At 39.7% G+C, this 21,700-nt stretch overlaps 1 protein-coding gene across 1 annotated transcript in view; it reads right to left on the reverse strand.

The window, feature by feature from the left end:
- The window catches only part of MAP3K19 (mitogen-activated protein kinase kinase kinase 19), a 43,786-nt gene extending 23,381 nt beyond the window's left edge, over positions 1 to 20,405 (reverse strand). Inside the window, 6 exon segments of the mRNA XM_065880134.1 lie at positions 577 to 734; positions 3,251 to 3,370; positions 11,194 to 11,352; positions 14,846 to 15,034; positions 15,554 to 15,701; positions 20,320 to 20,405. Coding sequence (XP_065736206.1) covers positions 577 to 734; positions 3,251 to 3,370; positions 11,194 to 11,352; positions 14,846 to 15,034; positions 15,554 to 15,701; positions 20,320 to 20,405 — 860 coding nt within the window.
- Between the last annotated feature and the right edge of the window lie 1,295 nt (positions 20,406 to 21,700).

The raw sequence follows: 21,700 nt of genomic DNA on the forward strand, positions 1-21,700 counted from the left end.
CTTTTAAAAAATGGCCCACATCAAAAGAATCTTTAAAATTAATTAATTAACCCCACCAGAAAATGTTACAGTGGAGAGAAACTAAAAGGCAACATTTAAACACAACCAGAAACATAATTTCCTTGCAGAAGAGGTGCAAATGACATTCATAAAAGTTGGGAAATGACAATTAATTTGTTAATGTAAGTGCTAAATCATTAAAATAAAAATTTTAAATTGGCCTAACCTAATTCATTCGATGAAGAAAAATTATTTTCTCCAGAAAAGTCTTACTTTTCTGTGTTTTCCACTTGTTTTATTTAAATTGATGGGAATCGAGGTTCAAAACATTTTGATAACCTCTCCATGTTTTGATAGTTTCCTAAATCATGATTTTCAACAGAGTTTTTTAAAACTACATTTTCCAGCCTTTTTTGCCACTAGAGTTCAGAAAGCTAACTTGAGACATGGATTCACACGGGTTACATGAGAAAAGATAAGGCATAGGCATCATTTGCTGATGTGGGTGTCAACAGAGGAGGGAGATTCTGAGGTCAGTGTGGGAGCAGCTCCTGGTTGTGGCTGAAGCAGCGTGACCTGGGCGTCAGTAGCCAGTTTTGAGATGTAGCTCCAAGAATTCTTTCTGACAATCCAACCTGGGGTCTGTTCTTCTCCTTTGGTTTTTCAATGGTCTGTGAACTTTCTAGTATCTTTGAAAACTTCCTTGCTTCTTCACTCAGAGTAGATTCTGTTATCTACACTTAAGAATTCTGATGATACACAATTAAAAATAAATTAAGCCCAGAAATTTCAGAAAATAGGTTCTTATTCACTCATGAAAAGGGTAATTTTACACGCTCAATTTCCAGTCTATGAGGTTTGCATCTGATATGTTCTGGGAAAATAGCTGATTGAGGAATGCAAGATTTTTATACTAAGGAAAAAGATGAGGGATTTTGCGGGGGGATTTTATTTTACAAGTTACCATCTGTAAAAGCCCATAATAAAGCAAATGTATGCTGCAGGAATACTTAGTTGTTAAAAGACCAGGGGAGTTATCCAAACATTATATAAAGTTTATACATACTTTAGTCAGTGATGCTCCCTTTTTAAAAGAATAATACAATGAACAGATATAAACTAAATGTGCATATCTAGAGGTTCCCTGGTGGCACAGTGGTTAAGAATCTGCCTGCCAATGCAGGAGACATGGGTTCGAGCCCTGGTCCAGGAAGATCCTACATGCCGCGGAGCAACTAAGCCCGTGCGCCACAACTATTGAAGCCCACGTGCCTAGAGCCTGTGCTCCACAAGAGAAGCCACCGCAATGAGAAGCCCGCGCACCACAACGAAGAGTAGCCCCCGTTCGCCGCAACTAAGGAAAGTCCACATGCAGCCACAAAGACCTAACACAGCCAAAAATAAATAAATAAAATGTTAAAGTGTTCATATCTACAACAGAATAGTCACATAGTATGTGCATAAAGTCTTCATAGCATGTGCAAGCACTTTAACATTAACAACCTGGAATATGTTATTGGTAGAAATATGTAAATGGGATTTAAAGAGATTTATTGCTATTTAAGATGTATACAATGCACAATAATACCCCACACAGTTTTATTTCAGGCTTTGTGACTTAAAAGAGTAACTAGCTCTAGTGAAGACTCTTATCAACTATGAGAGGAAAATTTAGAAACATAATTGCTTCTTTCAAATGTGCAACCCAAGTTATGAAAGCTTACAACTACAAGGGCCTAGTCGAGGTGCTGCATAAGTGTTATGGTTCCTATATGAAAACCTAAAATCTTACAAATCGATTTTAAAAGAATTATAAGCACCTCAAATGGCAAGTCACTTCCAAATGGAGCAGAATAAACACATTATTTTAACCTCTTGGAAGATGATGGGGAACACAATCAGGCTTCTGAGAACTCAGCTTTGAAACTTTTGAAAGTCAAAGGCAGATCACATAGACTGTTTGGAAGGGGATCAGAACTTGTATTTTAATTAGGTCTTTCAGGGTTCATGGAGTTAATCATTTCAAATGTTATTAAATTATTCCCCGCCCTCCGCCAGGGGAGAGGAGATACCGAGTGAGTTTGAGAAAGACTGAAGGCTCCCCAGAAGAGGGCAGCATCACATAAGGGGCCAAAGGAGAGAGCAGCTAGGACAGCACTGTGGCATTCACGGTGGCTGACAGGGATGAGAAAAAAGACATCCAGAGAGCAGCTTCCCTGGAGTGTTAGAAATGCAAATAGGAAAATTATCAGAGAGAGATTGGAGCAGTTCAAATAAACATTTCATTTAAGAAGTTTGTAGGGGGACTTCCCTAGTGGCACAGTGGTTAAGAATCTGCCTGCCAATGCAGGGGACACGGGTTCGAGCCCTGGTCCAGGAAGATCCCACATGCCGTGGAGCAGCTAAGCCCGTGCCACAACTACTGAGCCTGCGCTCTAGAGCCTGCAAGCCACAACTACTGAGCCCACGTGCCACAACTACTGAAGCCTGTGCGCCTAGAGCCTGTGCTCCACAACAAGAGAAGCCACTGCAGTGAGAAGCCCACGCACCGCAAAGAAGAGTAGTCCCCGCTCGCTGCAACTAGAGAAAGTCTGCATGTAGCAATGAAGACTCAATGCAGCCAAAAATAAACAAATTTATTTTTTAAAAAAAGTTTATAGGCGAATAGATGACAGACAAATGTGATCTCTGTGATGACTATTTTTTGAAGTGAGAATCTGCAAATACTTTGTGATCTGTTCAATGCAAGGACACTTATGGGTAGGACAGGATGACATATTTGGAATAGGCATTGTTCTGGAAAATTCCAGACTTATGACATCCTAGAATACAAGAGTGCAACTTGGGGCTTTAGTTCTTTGTTCAGGCCCGCAACTCCCCCTCAAGGGAGGAGCTCTGGGATGACAGATAGTGGAGAAATGCTTGGTCCTGGAAGAGAACAGATCCCTGGAGCTGATGGAAGATTCTGAGAGGAAAGGAATGAGGAAAAAGATGTTATTAGACAAAAAAGATAGGAGATGAGGACAGTAGGCTGAGCTGGAGTGGGGTAGAGCAAAGAGGAGAGACAGAAGAGGGATGCCCATTTTGGCTGGGCAGATTGACAAGACTCACTGATTCAGGTATGGACCAAAGGATAGGATTATGAGTGATTTTTCTTTTCCTTTGTGCTTGTCTGTGATTTCAATGTTCCTGCACTGAGGACTACCAAAATTAGGGGGAAAATCCAAATAATCCATGTTATCTTTGTAACCATATCAAGGACAGAAGAGATACCTTCTGTCCTGGGTTGCCAGTCTAGTCCATCACCACTTGGATCTCCTTTTTCACTAATCAATATGGAATGAGTGCAGACAACATCTTGGTCAAACTCCTGAAATATCATAAAATAGAAACTCAGTTGTTCAATGTAGTACTTGGTTGGCAGAGTGAATGTTGATTTTTTTTCTAGGCTAGAGTTTCACACTGTGGATTCCTTTTAAATCGGATAAAGCATTTAGGACTAAAAAAATGGGAAACTATTCGCCTCCAGAGCACGAGGCTCAGACAGACATGGACGTGATTAACTGCATAATCAAAAATGAAGATCAAAGCTGAAATCACTGAGACACAGAGAAATTCAATATTTTCTACTTTATCATGTCCGTGTCCAGGCTGTTAAACTGCCCCAAATTCCATCTGGGTGGGTAACTGGAAAGAATCCTTTGGCCACAGTCCGTGAACAACCCCAAAGGAACATGATCTTTTCCATAATGCCTCCCTGGGGCATCGTTTGTTAATGATGAGGGTAGAAATCCCTGCCCCATATGGAAGCTGCAGATATAACCTTAGACTGAAAGGAGGCAGCAAAGCTCATTAAAGTTTTCACTATGACAGCTTTTTGATCTAATCGTGGTATGCAACCTCTAAAGCTTTCGTTTTACCCTCTAGAAAATAATCATGCTGAAAAACACGGTTGAGAAACAGCTTGATTTATGAAAAGTACTCCTAACTGTCTAAAGAAGAAATGTTTTCTATTAGAATTTATTCTTGTTGATAGTTTCCTTCATTAGAAGTTGTTGCTGGTGATTTTGCCCTTTTTAATGTCTAGAACAGTGATAGATGCAAGTAGTAGTTAAAATATCCCGTCACAACCTGGATGTTACAAGTGGCTCTCTGGCTTCTGTGATCTGGTTGAACTGCCTACTTAAGGAGACTGTTGGATAAAAAGTCTTTGCCCTAAATGCAGATGTCTGTTGGATAAGCAGGTAGCCTTTATCACCAAACATCATCTGATATTTCATTTATTAATTCCCAAGAGAGCTTGGAAATCTTTTCTTTTTGCTTTGTTCATTTTAATTATCACAGAAAAAAATAAAAATAAAACCCTGCATTTATACTGCCATGAAAATATTTTAGGTGTTCAATTGTAATAACTTAGCAGTACATGATTTTTAAGATTTTTTTTGATGTGGACCATTTTTAAAGTCTTTATTGAATTGTTTTCTTTTTTTTTAATCTTTATTAGAGTATAATTGTTTTATAATGTGTTAATTTCTGCTGTGCACCAAAGTGAATAGGTTATATGTATATATATATCCCCATATCCCCTTCCTCTTGAGCCTCCCTCCCACCCTCCCTATCCCACCCCTCTCAACTGCTCAGTTCATTCATTAGCTGGTCCTTTAAGAAAAGTTGGAAGACACAGAGTGTGGGCACACCTACCTACCAAACCCATAATGACGACTAGCATTTACACATAAAGTGCCAGACACTGTTGCACCTTTCACATATTAACTAATTTAATCCTCACAACAACTCTAGAGGTAGGAACTATTATTCTCTTTTGTACGTGAGGTCCAGAGAAGTTAAGTAACTTACCCAAGGTCACATAGCTAGCCTATGGTAGAGCCAGGATTCACACCCAGACTCTGTAGTCTGGTTACAGAGGTCTTATCCACTCTGCTTTCTTGTTACCATGAAAAACTTGAAACAGAGTCTCAACAAGAACCAGAAAGAAAGGAATCAATAACAGAGAGCAAAATTAAGAGGAAGAATACTCAAACCTGATTTATAGGTTTTGCACAGGAAAAGATAAAATAAAAGATGTGTGATGCCTACAATCTCCTTACAAAAATTTCTTCCATAGAATAAACTGAAAAACCATAAGTATCACAAACAAAAAGGATGTAGGGAATAATGTCTACTTTGAAGGTTATCATGGAAATGAAGACAAAAGCAGAAACAGCTCAGAATTTTCTGATTTCTTTTAGGATACTAAATATGAATGACTTTAAGGATTGCTTGGGTGCTACAAGGAGGAAAATTAAAATAATGACACTCAGTTATGAGTGAAGGAGAGAAAATGTTAGAATAGCACATCCCAAACATAAATGGAGTTCGTAAACCATTGACAGTGATGCAGGAGGTGACAACAGACTAGATAGAGGGCATAGCATTCTAATCTGTAAACAACAGAATGCCAACCACACAGAAAAGAGGCATAGAAATCATACGTAATTAAATTTAGAAAGATGATTCTCCTTAGATGAAAAGAGATTGGGAGAGGGTATAAAGAGCCTCTCAGGAGCAATCCTACAAGCAAGGCAGCTGCTTATATCTGTAAACTATAAAAGCCTATTACAGACAACCCAAAAGAAAAGCAAGCTTTCATTCGAAGGAAAGAAGTAAAGAGTGACCTTGGGTTTTGCAATTTAAGCACTAGAGAAAGCACTGAGAAGAAGAGGCAAATTCAATAGTGAGAGTCTATTTCTCCTTCAGAAATGAGTTCAGTTATTTCAAGCATAATAAGAAAAATATAGAGTGAAAGTTCAGAAAATGTTTTGCACGAAAAAATATACTAATATGAAAGGATTTTTAGTCTTTTTAAGAAAGAAAGTTCCTAACTATACCACAAAAAAAAAGAAAAGTAAATGAGTTTTTGTTTATCAATTTCTGATGCATGACACACATTTTAAAGATTGGTCTCTAGGTATTTTATTCCAATTACTATGTAATATTAGTAATCAAAAACAATACAACCTTCAATGTTGGGACAAAGCCTACTACACAGCAAGGTTTCTAAGCCTCGCTGCTACTGACATTTGGGGCTGGTGATTCTTTGCTGTGGAAAGGCTGCCTGCGCACTGTAGGATGTTTAGCAGCATCCCTGACCTCTACCCACTGGATGCCAGCAGCACTTCTGCCCCGGTTGTGACACCAAAAATGTCTCTAAGCCTTGCTAACTGCCTCCTGAGGGGTAAAATCACCCCCTTTTGACAACCACTGTACTAAAGCAACTTTGGTGAGAAGCAGGCTAACCTCTTTAGAAAAGTTACAAATGCACGATAGTAAAATATTCAAATAGTATTAAAAATAAATGTTTCCATTCTACCTCATCCCATCCCATGCCCCAGAGGAGTTGGGATTTAACCATTTCCGTATTTTAATTTTTAATTAGTTTTCATTGTTATCTAACTTATACATTTTTTAGAAGTCAAATAATGGTTAAAAACAAAAACTTATAACAAAAAAGGCCATCAGTTACCTTCCCCACTCTTTCCCCCAGAGGCAGCCAGTTCCAGCCTTTTAAATGTTTCTTTTGGTATTTTCTTCCATATCTCTAGATAATGTACTTATCCTGCTGTCACTAAAGTGATATATTACCTACTGGCTTCTTATTATTGCAGTTGACAATTTAATATTCTTATACTTTGCCTCTATCTTCCCAGTAAATTCACCCTCTTTTTCTTGTTAAATCAATAGGCAAAGTTCAAATTATGATTATTTGAGTATTGTACTATACCATATGTATTGCACTGTAGTAGTTCAATAGTAGTGTAGTATGTTTATACTTTCCTGACTAGCTTCCTGCACAAAACCCAAAACCCCCATTTTTATTTCATTCACAATTTAATTTAATATTTAATTCCTTTTCTTATATTTTTTAACTCAAATCTTCCAAACATCCTGTGGTCTTTTCACTTGGTTAAATACATCAGATAATATATCAGTTCCATCTTCTTCCTGGAAATCTCCATTATCCTGTTCTCCCTCACTCCTCCCATCCCCCAAGGATCAGAGCTCTTTGTTCTCTAGACTTCATACGTGGCTGAAGCCCTGGGACTTGCTTTCTGCTTTATACCAAGGATACCCTCCTCTCTTGTGTTAGGTTTCAGATCCCCTGAATCATGGATGCAATTTTCCCCTCCATTTTTATCTTATTTCGTTAATTTAACAGAGCACATAGTAGCTTCCTTTAAAGGTGTATGAAATGTAAAATGTTTGAGCATTTGTGTGTCTGAAAAATGTCTTTATGCAACCCTAATACTTGACTTATAGTTTGTCTGGATATAAAATCCTAGGTTGAAAACCATATTTTTTCTCAGATATTTGAAGGCATACCCCTTCCCTTTAATTCATTTTTAAGTATAGCATACATTCAGAAAAGTGCACATAAGTGTATAGACTAGTGAATGTTTATAGACTGAACACACTCATGTAACCAGGACCCGGATCAAGTAAAAGACTTCTTAGATGTAAAAATCAAGACCAGTAAAGGAAAAAGTGGGTGCACTGGTTTTCATCAAAATTTAAAACTTCTGTTTGATAAAGGAATTGTCAAAAAGGTGAAAAAGTGCTTCCCTGGTGGCACAGTGGTTGAGAGTCTGCCTGCCGATGCAGGGGACACGGGTTCGTGCCCCGGTCCGGGAAGATCCCACATGCCGCGGAGCGGCTGGGCCTGTGAGCCATGGCCGCTGAGCCTGCGCGTCCGGAGCCTGTACTCTGCAACGGGAGGGGCCACAACAGTGAGAGGCCCGCGTACCGCAAAAAAAAAAAAGGTGAAAAAACCTCCAAGTTTTTCTTATTGGCTAGCAGAAAATATCTGCGAGTCACACATCATTCACAATATATAAAGAATTCTCTAAACCCAACGATAAGAAAACAAACAATTCAATCAGAAAACGGACAAAATATTTGAACAATTTATGCTGATGGCAAATAAATTTTTTTTTTATTATTTTATTTTATCTTTTTTTGTGGTACACAGGCCTCTCACTGTTGTGGCCTCTCCCGTTGCGGAGCACAGGCTCCGGACACGCAGGCTCAGCAGCCATGGCTCACGGGCCCAGCCGCTCCGCGGCATGTGGGATCTTCCCGGACCGGGGCACGAACCCGTGTCCCCTGCATCGGCAGGCGGACTCTCAACCACTGCGCCACCAGGGAAGCCTGCAAATAAATTTTTTAAAAATGTTCAACATTGGTAATTAGGGAAATGCAAATTAAAACCACAATGAGATAACACCATATATTTATTTTGGTTTAAATTTTTTAAAATGGTTAAAATAGAAAATACTGATAGTACCAAATGCTGGCAAGGGTGTAGAGAAACTGGACGTCTCATTTATTGCTGGTGGGAATATAAAATGGTAGAGCCACTCTGGAAAATTGTTCGGCAGTTTTTAAAAAAACTAAACATACATTTACCAAATGACCCACTAATTGGACTCCTGGGCATGTATCCTAGAGAAACGAAAACATAAGTCATGCAAAAATTTATACATGAATGTTCATAGTAGCTTTATTTGTCATAGCCCCAAACTAGAGACAACCCAAATATCTTTCAACAAGTGAATGGCTAAAAAACTGTGAAACAAAATATAATTGTAATAGAATACTACTTAGCAATAGAAAAACTATTGGTACACACAACAGCTTGGCTCTATCTCAAGAGCATTATGCTGAGTTGAAAAAGCAATCTTAAAAGTTCACATGTATGATAATTTCACTTATATGACATTTGTGAAATTACAAAATTATACAGTTGGAGAATAGATCAGTGGTTGCCAGGAGTTAGCAGGGAGGATGTGGCAGTAAAGAGAGGAGTAAGAGGGCGTTCCTTTGTGGAGACAGACCAGTTTTGTATCTTGATCATGATAATACAGGGGATAAAATGTCATAGAACTGTACACACAGGCACACGAAAACAGAAGAAGAAAAAGGAATGCATTCAAAGACTAGTGAAATCCAAGTAAGGTCTGTAGTCTAGTTCCTTGTATTGTGTCAATATCAGTTTCCTAGTTTTGACAATCAGCTATAGTTATGATGATAATTCCAACTGGTGGTAGCTTGTGAAGGTTATACAGCACCTCTCTGTACTATTTTTACAAGTTCTTGTGAATCTATACTTATTTCAAACTAATTTTTTTTTTCCGGGCCTCTCACTGTTGTGGCCTCTCGTGTTGCGGAGCACAGGCTCCAGACGCGCAGGCTCAGTGGTTGTGGCTCACTGGCCGAGTTGCTCCGCGGCATGTGGGATCTTCCCAGACCAGGGCTCGAACCCATGTCCCCTGCATTGGCAGGCAGATTCTCAACCCCAGCTCCACCAGGGAAGCCCTAAAAAGCATCTTGATTAACTGTTGTCTTATCACTGCCACATAGCTGACTTGATTGTTTTTTTTCTTTCCAATGGTTTAGTTAATTGCTTAGTCTTGATATTTCTTTTTCCTAATGCTAACAGCTAGCTCTTTTATCATTCAAAATAGTAGAATGGCCTAGCATCTCACTTTGAAATTAAACTGATACGCTTATTTCACAGGCTTTTGGTTGAATGGCGTGATCGTATCATAAAATCTCTCTCTGCGTGATTTTTTCATTCCTCTTTGCCTTGCCCTGTGACTGTGAAGCCCAATTGACTGGTCTTAGGGCTCCTTGAATCAGCACAAATCTCCTCTCTCTGCTGTACTGGATCCTAGAATTAGACATGAACTCAGAGAGGTCCAAAGGGTAAATGATGGGAACTTTTATTAACAGATTATGGTGAGAGAAACAATGACTAAACTCACTTCACTAGTCACATTCTGGGACCAGGAGCGAATTGATCATGGTTTCCAACCTAACACCTTTGAATTAGAATCTCTTTATTGCTATGGGACAGGGTAATGTTTTATGATCTGCAACAATATTCTTATGAACTTTTCTCCATCAAAAGTCGTGATTCAAAAGAGTTAGCATGGGACCAAGAAACGATGGACTGCCACTACCTTGATATGTGGCCTTAAGCAAGTCATTTATCTTGTTCAGACCTTGTTTTGCTCATCTGCCTTAATTAGTGTTTCTTCACGTGGTGTCCTTTGATCTCCAGTATTCTGGACCCCACTCCAGGCCTACTAAACACCATCTCTGGGGTGATGTCCAGTAATCTCCATTTTTAACAATCTCTTCAGCTGTTGTTTAACGCTAAAGTTTGATGTAGCTTCAGACTTCCATCTTCATCCTATTATACTAATTGATCCTTTCACAATAGATCATGTTCTTGACTATACTTTTGTTCTGGAAGTTTCATCTTCCTTTTTTATTCCCAAAACAAAATGCATGTGAAATACTGAGAAAGAACTTTGGCCATCTTTTCTTTTTTTTTTTTTTTTTTGCGTTACGCGGGCCTCTCACTGTTGTGGCCTCTCCCATTGTGGAGCACAGGCTCCGGACGCGCAGGCTCAGCGGCCATGGCTCATGGGCCCAGCCGCTTCGCAGCATGTGGGATCTCCCCAGACCGGGGCACGAACCCGTGTCCCCTGCATCGGCAGGCGGACTCTCAACCACTGCGCCACCAGGGAAGCCCTGGCCATCTTTTCTTATTTGATGACAAGATAAATAGGTAGCAAACAGAATTAGGAAACTGCAATTCTGACATGAAAGAGTGTTTATTAACCCTCTAATTTTTAAAAGAAATTGTTTATGTCTCCTATCCTAAAAGAGCAGGCTGACATGTAATCTTTAGATAACTGTAAATCATTACTATAAATTGTTTTCGATAATTGACAATGCTTTCTGCAATAATTAGTAACATTTGGGGGGTAGGAAGCTGTATACTCAAGAATTATTTGACATTCCCAGGAAGTACCAAAAGAGTAAGTATTTAAACAAGTAAAACAAAGGACCAATATCATAAGAATAATAGATAGCAACCTCTAACATCTGTACATCACTTTGCAACTTCGAAGTCCCTTTTGTGACCATGCATATGCGTTTCATATATATGTATACATTATATATATATATTATATATATACAGCATTTAATATATATTCACTATATATTTATATATATATAAAGAATTATATATATATAGCAATCCATACGTCTAGGTTTGCAAATGACTTTGTAAGTAACAATGGCAGAGACCCCCTTCCTTGGGTGCTGACTGACCACTTATACCCACGCGTGATGCCTGAGGAGCTCAGACAGAACCTCCGCATGTCTACAGAGGGTTAACATATCAAGACTCTCAAACAGGTCCACATCTCTCACAGCCAGCATCAGAGGGGTGAAGCCATGTTGGTTTGGGAAATTTGTATCTAGGAACTCTTCAGATATCTTTATTTTTATTTACTTATTTTTTAACATCTTTATTGGAGCATAATTGCTTTACAATGGTGTGTTAGCTTCCGCTTTTCAGATGCCTTTAAAAACATGAAACTTTATTTCTGTTATGTCTTTACTGCATGTCTCTTAATACTAATCTTTGCATTTTCATTGTTTGGCCAAATTCTCAACTTTAAGACATTCTTCCTCAATATCTTGAGAGGGAACTGATTAACTGAAAGAACACAGGCCTGAGAGACAGACAGATCTCTGTTTGAACTTGAACTCCTTAAATTGGTTATTTAACCTCCCTGACAGGGTTATATCAAGGACAGTCTGTTAAAAGTCGATCAAATCACCCTGATGAAATAAGGGACCCCTAGTTAAATAATGAATACTTTTCATCTCGGACATAATCATACTAAAAAATTATTTGATGTTTATCTGAAATTCAAATTTAAATGAGTGTCCTGTATTTTTTTTTTTTTTTTGAGTGTCCTGTATTTTTATTTGCAAAATCTTGCAACCCTATACACTGAACTTCAGGGGCTTCAGCTGCAAAGTGGGAATAATAGTGTTTTCCCTGCAGGGTTTTTTTTTTTTTTTTAATTTTATTTATTTGTTTATTTTTGGCTGTGTTGGGTCTTCGTTTCTGTACGTGGGCTTTCTCTAGTTGCAGCGAGTGGGGGCCACTCTTCATCGCGGTGCGTGGGCCTCTCACTGTCGTGGCCTCCCTTGTTGCGGAGCCCAAGCTCCAGATGCGCAGGCTCAGTAGTTGTGGCTCATGGGCCTAGTTGCTCCGCGGCATGTGGGATCTTCCCAGACCAGGGCTTGAACCCATGCCCCCTGCATTGGCAGGCAGATTCTCAACCACTGCGCTACCAGAGAAGCCCTGCAGGGTTGTTTTGATGATTGGAGATAGATAGAATATGAAAAGCACTGAGAAGAGTGTTTGCTTCATGCACAGTAAACATTTGTGGAATGAATGAATGATTTACAATTACAAGGTAGCTTATTTAACAGTATTTATATAGTCAAATGGATGTGAATATATAGATGTTATGTTTTTTTAATGAAAGTAAAATTTAATTTGGATAATTCAGAACTGAGAAGCTACTGGAAGGCCAAATTATCCAAATTGTTTATTTTCTAGACCAAAATAACTCATGAATTTCCATCTCTATTTCACTTTATGCCACGTCAATACAGTCGGTGTCTCTACCCCAGTTTCTCCAGGGACAGACTGGAGATAATGATATTACCTCAGAGGGGTGCTGTGGGAATTAATCAGTTATTATTTTTTTAATCTCTGAAAAGAAACCACTTCTTATGTCAATGTTTATTATTAGTTAGAACTAACATGAAAGTTTTGAGCTGAGAATAGTTTTCCAATAGCACAGTAATTTGAGGATCTGTTGATTAAGCTCTGGATCCAGTTACAGGTACCAGTTTTTTAAAACTTAGAGGCTTATCTTGAGGAGTGAAAAATGTGGTTATGAAAACAGACATTGTCCCACTACTGGGCATATACCCTGAGAAAGCCATAATTCAAAAAAAGCCATGTACCAAAATGTTTATTGCAGCTCTATTTACAATAGCCAGGACGTGGAAGCAACCTAAGTGTCCATCAACAGATGAATGGATAAAGAAGATGTGGCACATATATACAATGGAATATTACTCAGCCATAAAAAGGAACGAAACTGAGTTATTTTTAGTGAGATGGATGGACCTAGAGACTGTCATACAGAGTGAAGTAAGTCAGAAAGAGAAAAACAAATACCGTATGCTAACACATATATATGGAATCTAAAAAAAAGAAAATGGTCAGAAGAACCTAGGGGTAAGTTGGGAATAAAGATGTAAAGATGCAGACCTACTAGAGAATGGACTTGAGTATACGGGGAGGGGGAAGGGTAAGCTGGAACAAAGTGAGAGAGTGGCATGGACATATATACACTACCAAACATAAAATAGATAGCTAGTGGGAAGCAGCCACACATAGCACAGGGAGATCAGCTCGGTGCTTTGTGACCACCTACACAGGTGGGATAGGGAGGGTGTGAGGGAGGGAGATGCAAGAGGGAAGAGATATGGGAACATATGTATATGTATAACTGATTCACTTTGTTATAAAGCAGAAACTGACACACCATTGTAAAGCAATTATACTCTAATAAAAACATTAAAAAATATATATATATATGGTGATGGAGCTAACAGATTAAAAAAAAAGAAAACAGACATTGAATGACAGCAACAACTGTTGAAAATACCATTAAAATAAAATTTAGTGTCTTCCAAAAATATTTCTAAACCTCAGTTTATGATGTATGGCAATTTTAGACTATCGTTTAGTACAACAAAATAAGTTAGAGTCCTTTGGATTTTGTTGTCTGTTTCCTTGAACGCTAGGTGACCAGAATATCTTTCACTTTTTCTTTATCTGTGTCTCTACCATAAGGGAATAGAAGAAACTTTCCTTGCAGCAATTGATTTTCTTTCAGTTGGAAAGTCATGTGATCTGACATTACCTCTGAAGGTAAATGCCAAGAGTAGGCAGTTGCCATTTACCAGTAATTAATGTCCTTGATTATGCATGTGGTTTTTTTTTTTTTTTTTTTTTATAAATTTATTTATTCATTTATTTATTTTTGGCTGTGTTGGGTCTTCGTTTCTGTGCGAGGGCTTTCTCTAGTTGTGGCAAGCGGGGGCCACTCTTCATCGCGGTGCGCGGGCCTCTCACTGTCGCGGCCTCTCTTGCTGCGGAGCACAGACTCCAGACGCGCAGAGCTCAGTATTTGTAGCTCACGGGCCCAGCTGCTCCGTGGCACGTGGGATCTTCCCAGACCAGGGCTTGAACCCGTGTCCCCTGCATTGGCAGGCAGACTCTCAACCACTGCGCCACCAGGGAAGCCCTATGCATGTGGTTTTGCAAGTTACTTTGGGAAAGGGTCTCTATGGCCAGAAAATCTAAATAAGAAGATCAATACCCTAAAAAGACAGCATGTAAAAATGTATTCTCTTAGCATTTAAAAATGTATTCTCTTAACTTTAATCACAACTAAATATTATGCAAAGCATAGGCTCTCTGATTCCCTTTTCAAGATAAAGATAATAACTGCAAACGGTCCGAAAGGATCTAAACAGCAATCGTACAAATGGCAATGATGTCAAGGGAACACCTGTGAGCAAGTTGACAGTGGTTCTCCAGGGGCATCCTTGGGAGCACATCATTTCCCAGGGGTGCCACATGACTTCTCCTCGCATCCAGCCAGAAGAAGGTGTAAATAGGCTGCTGCTGTGTTCTTTTATTATTTTGTTTTCCACCCCAAGTGTCCAATTTAATTCTGTTTCTTTCTCGTATTTCCTGCCTGAAACTTTCTGGAACTGCATTTGAAAAGAACTTATTTTTCTTTAAAAGGAGTCATACGTAGTCTGTTCCCTTCTCACCCTTCACCCACCCACCTACCCAAAGACAGAAGCAAACAGCAGATTAAATGACCAGCAAGAGCTGAAGTTGTTCAAGGTCATCTTGCCATGAACTTTGTAGAAGTTGCATTTGGGGAGCCTGGATTCCATTGATGGCCAAGAGTTGCCTTTGGACATCACAATTAGCCACATGGACCGCGGTTTGATTTCTGTAATTGCAAAGGGTGATATCTACTCCGTTTTCCAGAAGAAATCCAACAACCTGCTACACCACAGCATTCAAATTTAGCCTTTTTGAGTACCAATAGTGTCTTCTGGGTTGGGTAGAAAACTTACTTAGTGGGGCACAGCTCTGATTCATGATATAAGAAAGGAGAATAAGAGAGGCATAAAAATGAAGGATTGTTGTGGTTGCAGGTGACTGCTATTGCCTTTTTTTTAATTTGGGAAACAAAAAATCTCCATGATACGGTTAGTTTGGGGATACCTTTATTTTTATTTATTTATTTATTTATTTATTTATTTTGCGGTATGCGGGCCTCTCACTGTTGTAGCCTCTCCCGTTGCGGAGCACAGGCTCCAGACGCGCAGGCTCAGCGGCCATGGCTCACGGGCCCAGCCGCTCCGCGGCATGTGGGATCTTCCCGGACCGGGGCACGAACCCATATCCCCTGCCTCGGCAGGCGGACTCTCAACCACTGCGCCACCAGGGAGTCCCCGATCTTGTTACTTTTTAACGTGACATGTTGTTTTTAAGATTTAGCCTTATACTTATGTGTACCTCTGGTCGTTTGCTTCTAATGGCTGAATGGTATGCATCCGCCATATTCAATGTCTCTTCCCTTGGTGATGGACGTCTAAGTTGCCTCCAACTTCCCACTCCACAAACAACACTGTGGTAAATATCCTTGTTCAGGCCTTGTTCTGCACTGTGCAAAAGTTTCACGGAGTGAATGTGTGAGTGCATTTAATTTCACTAAATATTGCTGGGGTTGTTCTCCAGAATGACTGCACCAGTTTACATTTCCACCAGCAGTACCTGTCTCTTTCCTTAAAGCTCTTCTAAATGAAGCAGACATTTGGCTGATCGCTGTCACTTAATCATCATTATCCTAATCATTAACATTGAGTAAGCAGGGTACTTGGAACTTTAAAAAAAGCTGAGGAGCAAATGATACACTCAGAATCAGGCCACAGAAAAATTTAAAACCAATATACGTGTCTATTCCAGCAAACTGCTTTGCAACTTGGATTTATATACTTATTTTTGAAAACAATATTTGCAGTATCATTTCAGTTAAAAGAAACGCTTTCAGAAACAAAAGATAATTAAAACCTGTCCTTCAATAAAGATGAAAACTGGATAATCAAATAACAACTAGACTAGAAATACATATTTATATCACCAGCTCATCTATAAAGTGGAAATAAAACCCCAAAGGTATTTTTTCCCAAGCTTATTACCCCTAGCAATGAAATGACATGCATGTTATGGAATTGTGGCTTAACTCTTAAGTGAGAGCATTTCAAAAGTAGTATCTACCTCAAAAATAAAAACTAAAATTAATATTTAAACCAACTGCAACCCAAAAGTTATTAAGTCAAATCACTACAGTACTGGGCAATGTGGTCACTTGTTTGGTAATCTACTGTCTCATACACTCAGCAGTGACTGGAGGAGGAAAATAATAATTGAATTGACATACAGCAGTATCGCTCTACATAGGTAGCTCTTTCAATGAGAGTGGATGGACCCACCCAGTTTTTTATTAGTAAGCTCCATTTCCTTTTCTGATCTTCAATCTGTACATTTCCATCTAAAGTTTTTTCATGAAAGAGCTTTTCTCAATTTTTCTTTTAGGATTGCTTTGATCAACGATTTTTTTAAGCAATAACATTTCATTCCACAGGTACTGCTGGTTTAGCATCTATTGAAGCCCCGTTCTTGTATCTTTAATTGTATGTATGATTAATCTACAATACTTGTAAAACAAAATCTTTTTATTATACTTTACATATGATTTGGAATCTTATGTAATTAAGACTTAAAGCAATGGGAATCTCCTTTTATGTTAAGAAAATATAGCCAAGAACACACAATACTGAGTGGCACAAGAAGGTTTAAACCATGTGCAGTTAACACATATATAGGTGATTAAACTAAAATAAAAGATTGTTGCCGGGTATAATTCAATGGACACAAGTTATTTTTTTTTTTTCTTTTTGCGGTACGCGGGCCTCTCACTGCCGTGGCCTCTCCCGTTGTGGAGCACAGGCTCCGGACGCGCAGGCTCAGCGACCATGGCTCACGGGCCCAGCCGCTCTGCGGCATGTGGGATGTGGGATCTTCCCAGACCGGGGCACGAACCCGTGTCCCCTGCATCGGCAGGCGGACTCTCAACCACTGTGCCACCAGGGAAGCCCAACATAAGTATTTTTATATACTTTTCTTGCCCTTCCCAGTTTAGCCTACTGGTTTAGAGGCATTTATATAAAGTATTGGGTGGGATTGTTTCAATATCTGAAAAGTCAAAAATAGCTTATTACAACGACTCTAAGGATATAATTATTTGAGATTAGGACACAGTTTCCTCTATCAGTTTACCTGATGTTCCTCCTTTGGGACATCCTTGGGGAGAAAAAAAAAAAAGTTGCAACATTTGGTATTATCCAAAATGTGATGAAAAGTGGAGATTTGGCTTACCTGTGCTATGTTTTGCAGAGGAAGTTGGTACACTGTTGAAGAAACACCAAGCCAAACAGCAGTCAACATCATTCTAATTCATCGTGGCACTGATTTCTGGGACAGCTGTCAACCCACACTTCAACAAGGGATCCATTTAAAAGCAGCATAGATATCGATTTTTTCTTTGATTATTTTCCAGTGGTTCACAGCTCACAGTACTTGAAAAAAAAAAGATATTCAAAGCTGGTTCTGCGTGCACAAACCCTTCAGTTAGCTGCAGGGACTGCTTAGTTTACGGCCTGTCACCTGGGCAACCATCCACCGTGCAATTACCTTGGAGATTTGAAAGCAGTACAATTTCATTCAAGAAGGAAAACAAGTGTGTACACTCTTCGAAGTTGCTGTTTAGACGCTTAAAAGAGTTCGACCCCTATGGACTTGCACGGTTGGCACAATTGCCATTATCACCTTATCCACTGAGATTTTTTCCAGGAAAGCTGTACCTTTATAATTGCTGTAATGTGCCCAAAAAGGCCCCTTTCCAAATCTGAATATGGGTTACAGAGCGAGAATCCCATAGATTACCCCCAAAGTCGTTGTATTCTTAGAGTCATGCTTGAGAAAGCACCAGTGAATGGAAATTCTTATGTGAGAACATATTTCTTGTCTAGGCTTGTGCTATTCCAGAGCGAAAACTTCAGTAAATGGACTGGATTTTTGTCTGAGTCATAAATGGTAATAAATCCAGCTGAAAGAGACTTTAAACTGTGGTCTACAAAAACATACTCATGAGGAAGTAGACTCAGGGCACTTCAAAACATAAGGTCACCTGGCATCCCTGTGCCGCCAAATTTGTTTCCACCACTTACTGAAGGATGCAGGGGTTTCTCTTCTAAAGATGTACTTAACACTATATATACTCAACTGAAAAGGGTTTAAATATTTTATCATAACAACAACTAACATTTATTAAATGCTTCCTAGGTTTGTCCTTTACATGAATGATGTCATTGAACCCTCACAACAACTCTATGGAATAGATACTATAATCACCATCTTTCCCATGTTACAGATGAGGACAATGAGGCTTAGACATTTTAAGCTAACAAATGGTAGAGCCTGGGATTAAATCTAAACAGCCTGGGGCTTCCCTGGTGGCGCAGTGGTTGAGAGTTCACCTGCCGATGCAGGGGACACGGGTTTGTGCCCCGGTCCGGGAAGATCCCACGTGCCGCGGAGCGGCTGGGCCCGTGAGCCATGGCCACTGAGCCTGCGCGTCCGGAGCCTGTGCTCCACAGCGGGAGAGGCCTCAACAGTGAGAGGCCCGCGTACCACCAAACCAAACCAAACAAAACAAAACAAAACCTAAACAGCCTGACCACCATGTTGAAATATTCACCACTTTTACTAAGCTAACATGCAACACACACACACACATTTACACACTCGCTCACACACACTTCTCCAGTGAGTGAACACAACAGGGTAAAAACCACTCAGAAATTGCTAGGTTTCTGTATACTCTTTCATCAACCAATTCAGCCTGATGCAGATTGACACGAATCCAAGTACAAAGCAGTTTGTTACTGTTTTACTTCCTACATCCTACCTTGTTTCTACTCCCAGGAGGAATAGTACTCTCTCTTAGCTTTTTTGTCAAGAGAAAGTTACAAGTACTGTAGTTTCCGATGTTTAGCACTTGTGCAGGGTTACCCTTGGGTTCAAGATGGTCTGCAATCCATGAATCTTTCACTTGGTTCCCCAAAGAGTAATCCTCCTCCTGTGTCTCGTTTTGAGAAATAGTCATTCATTCAAATCATGTTTTTTCAAGAAACTCAGTTTTTCAGAAAAGTGATGAGACAAGCATGCAAAACTAGGGCAGTATTAGGTGATAAGGCCACCAGAGAGCTGTGTAAAATGCTCTAAGGAAGCGCGGGAGAGGAGTGTCTAAGTTTTGGAGATATACCATGTTCATAATTAGGAGGCTTGGTGTTGTAAAGACATAAATTCTTCTAGAAGTGTCACAATCAAAATCATAAAGTTATTTGGGGAGCATTAACAAGCTGATTTTAAAATTTATATGAAAATTTAAAGGGCCCTAAATAATGAAGATACTCATAAAGGGGAATAAGGTGCTATTTGAATGGAATAGCAGAGAGATCCCATAAACACACCCATACATACATGGTATACACACTTGGTATGCAGCTGGGGTAGCATTGCAAATAGTGGGAAAAACATGGTCTTTTCAACAATGTGGAGCCAATGCGGTAACCATATGGGAAAAATAGATCTTCTCCTCACACTATATGCAGAAATAAATTCCATTACTTCAAGACCTATATGTGAAAGGTAATACTAAAATGCTTTTAAAGGGACTTCCCTAGTGGTCCAGGGGTTAAGGCTCCACACTTCCACTGCAGGGAGCGTGGGCTCAATCCCTGGTTGGGGAGCTAACATCCTACATGCCCCGTGGTGCGGCCAAAATAAAATAAAATAAAAATACTTCCAGAATAGATTATAGTAGAATATCTTCATGAGCTCAAACTAGGGAAAGATTTGTTTTTTGGGGTGGGGGGAGAAGATTTCTTAAACAAGACACAAAGTACATTAACCATAAAGTAAAGTATTGAAATTTTGACTACATTAAAATTAAGAACTTCTGTTCATAAAAAGACACCATTAAATGAGCGTGACAGGCACAGATGTGCCACTCAGAGCCCCCTTCAAGAAATGACTTGCTGCCCAGCTGCAAGGAGTGTGGTTTGATGACCGCCTCCAGCTATTAGCTTCGTCAAGTTTGCCTAGCTGTGGAGCCAAGGTCATGCTATTCTTGAGGTGGTCCCCAGGTAAAAACTCACCAGTGATAGTCAAGGTCACTCTCCTCTTGGGGAGGTCCCTGGCCAATGACTAACTGAACACGGCAGTGGTACAAGGGGCTTGTCATTTCTGCCTAATGGAGGACTCATATAATGGAATATTTTTGTCCCAGTGCTCCCCGTGGGCTGGCAGAGACTCTCTGAGGTTGGAATTTTTGTCTGATGGCAATCCCTGCCCAACCTTACCTCCTCCCTTGTCCTTCACCGGTGCTACTCCTCAGTAACATCTTTTTCACTTTCAATTCCAGCTCAGGTCTGCTTTGCAGAGCACCAATTTGCCAAAGTTAACAGGCAAGTCACAGAGTGGGAGAAGATATTTGCTGCCTATATAAACAATATTGGGGTCATGCATAGAATATATAAATAAATTCTAGATGTCAATAAATGACAGATAGCCCTATAAAAAATAATTTTAAAACTCAATTTTCCACTTTCACACACACACAAAGATATCCAAATGGCCAATAAGCAAACAAAAAAGTGCTTAACCTCAACAGCAATATGGAACTGCCAATTAAGATCACAGTGGAGGGCTTCCCTGGTGGCGCAGCGGTTGAGAGTCTGCCTGCCGATGCAGGAGACACGGGTTCGTGCCCCGGTCCGGGAAGATCCCACATGCCGTGGAGCAGCTAGGTCCGTGAGTCATGGCCGCTGAGCCTGCGCGCTCCTGCGCGCCTGGAGCCTGTGCTCTGCAATGGGAGAGACCACAACAGTGAGAGGCCCACGTACTGCAAAAAAAAAAAAGTGGAATACTCCGTACACCCATTGGAATTGCAAAAATTTTGTAAATCTGAAAATTCCAAGAGTTGGTGTGGATAAAGAGCAATGAGGATTCTCATAAACTGCTGGTGGGAATATAATTTGCTAAACCCCTTTGAAACACCAGCATTATCCAGTAATTTTGATAACACTCTTATCCCATAACCTAGCAAATCCACTCCTAGCATCTCTCACAAATATATACCAGGGCACAGGTACAGGAATATTTACAGCAGTATTACTCACCAAAACCTGAAAACAATCTAAATGCCCATAAGTAGTTGAAGAGCTAAATAAATTGTGTTATATCCATATGAAGGAATACCACATAGCAATAGAATAAATGAATTACTACTAGGCATAGCAGTGTAGATGAATCTCGAAAGCACGATGTTGAACAAAAGAAGTAAAATACACGCAGAAAAATAGAATGATTCTATTTAAGGCAGGCAGCACTAAAATATATTGTTTATGGATAGAATTTTATTACAGGTAATAAAACCACAAAGATTAACAAGGAAATCACCCCACAAAAGTCAGGATAATACTTGTGTCTATAGTGAGGTGGGTCTATAATTGATAGGGGGCACATGAATGCTGGAAA

Source organism: Phocoena phocoena, chromosome 7 (genome assembly GCF_963924675.1).
Source record: "Phocoena phocoena chromosome 7, mPhoPho1.1, whole genome shotgun sequence".
NCBI classification, from domain to species: domain Eukaryota; kingdom Metazoa; phylum Chordata; class Mammalia; order Artiodactyla; family Phocoenidae; genus Phocoena; species Phocoena phocoena.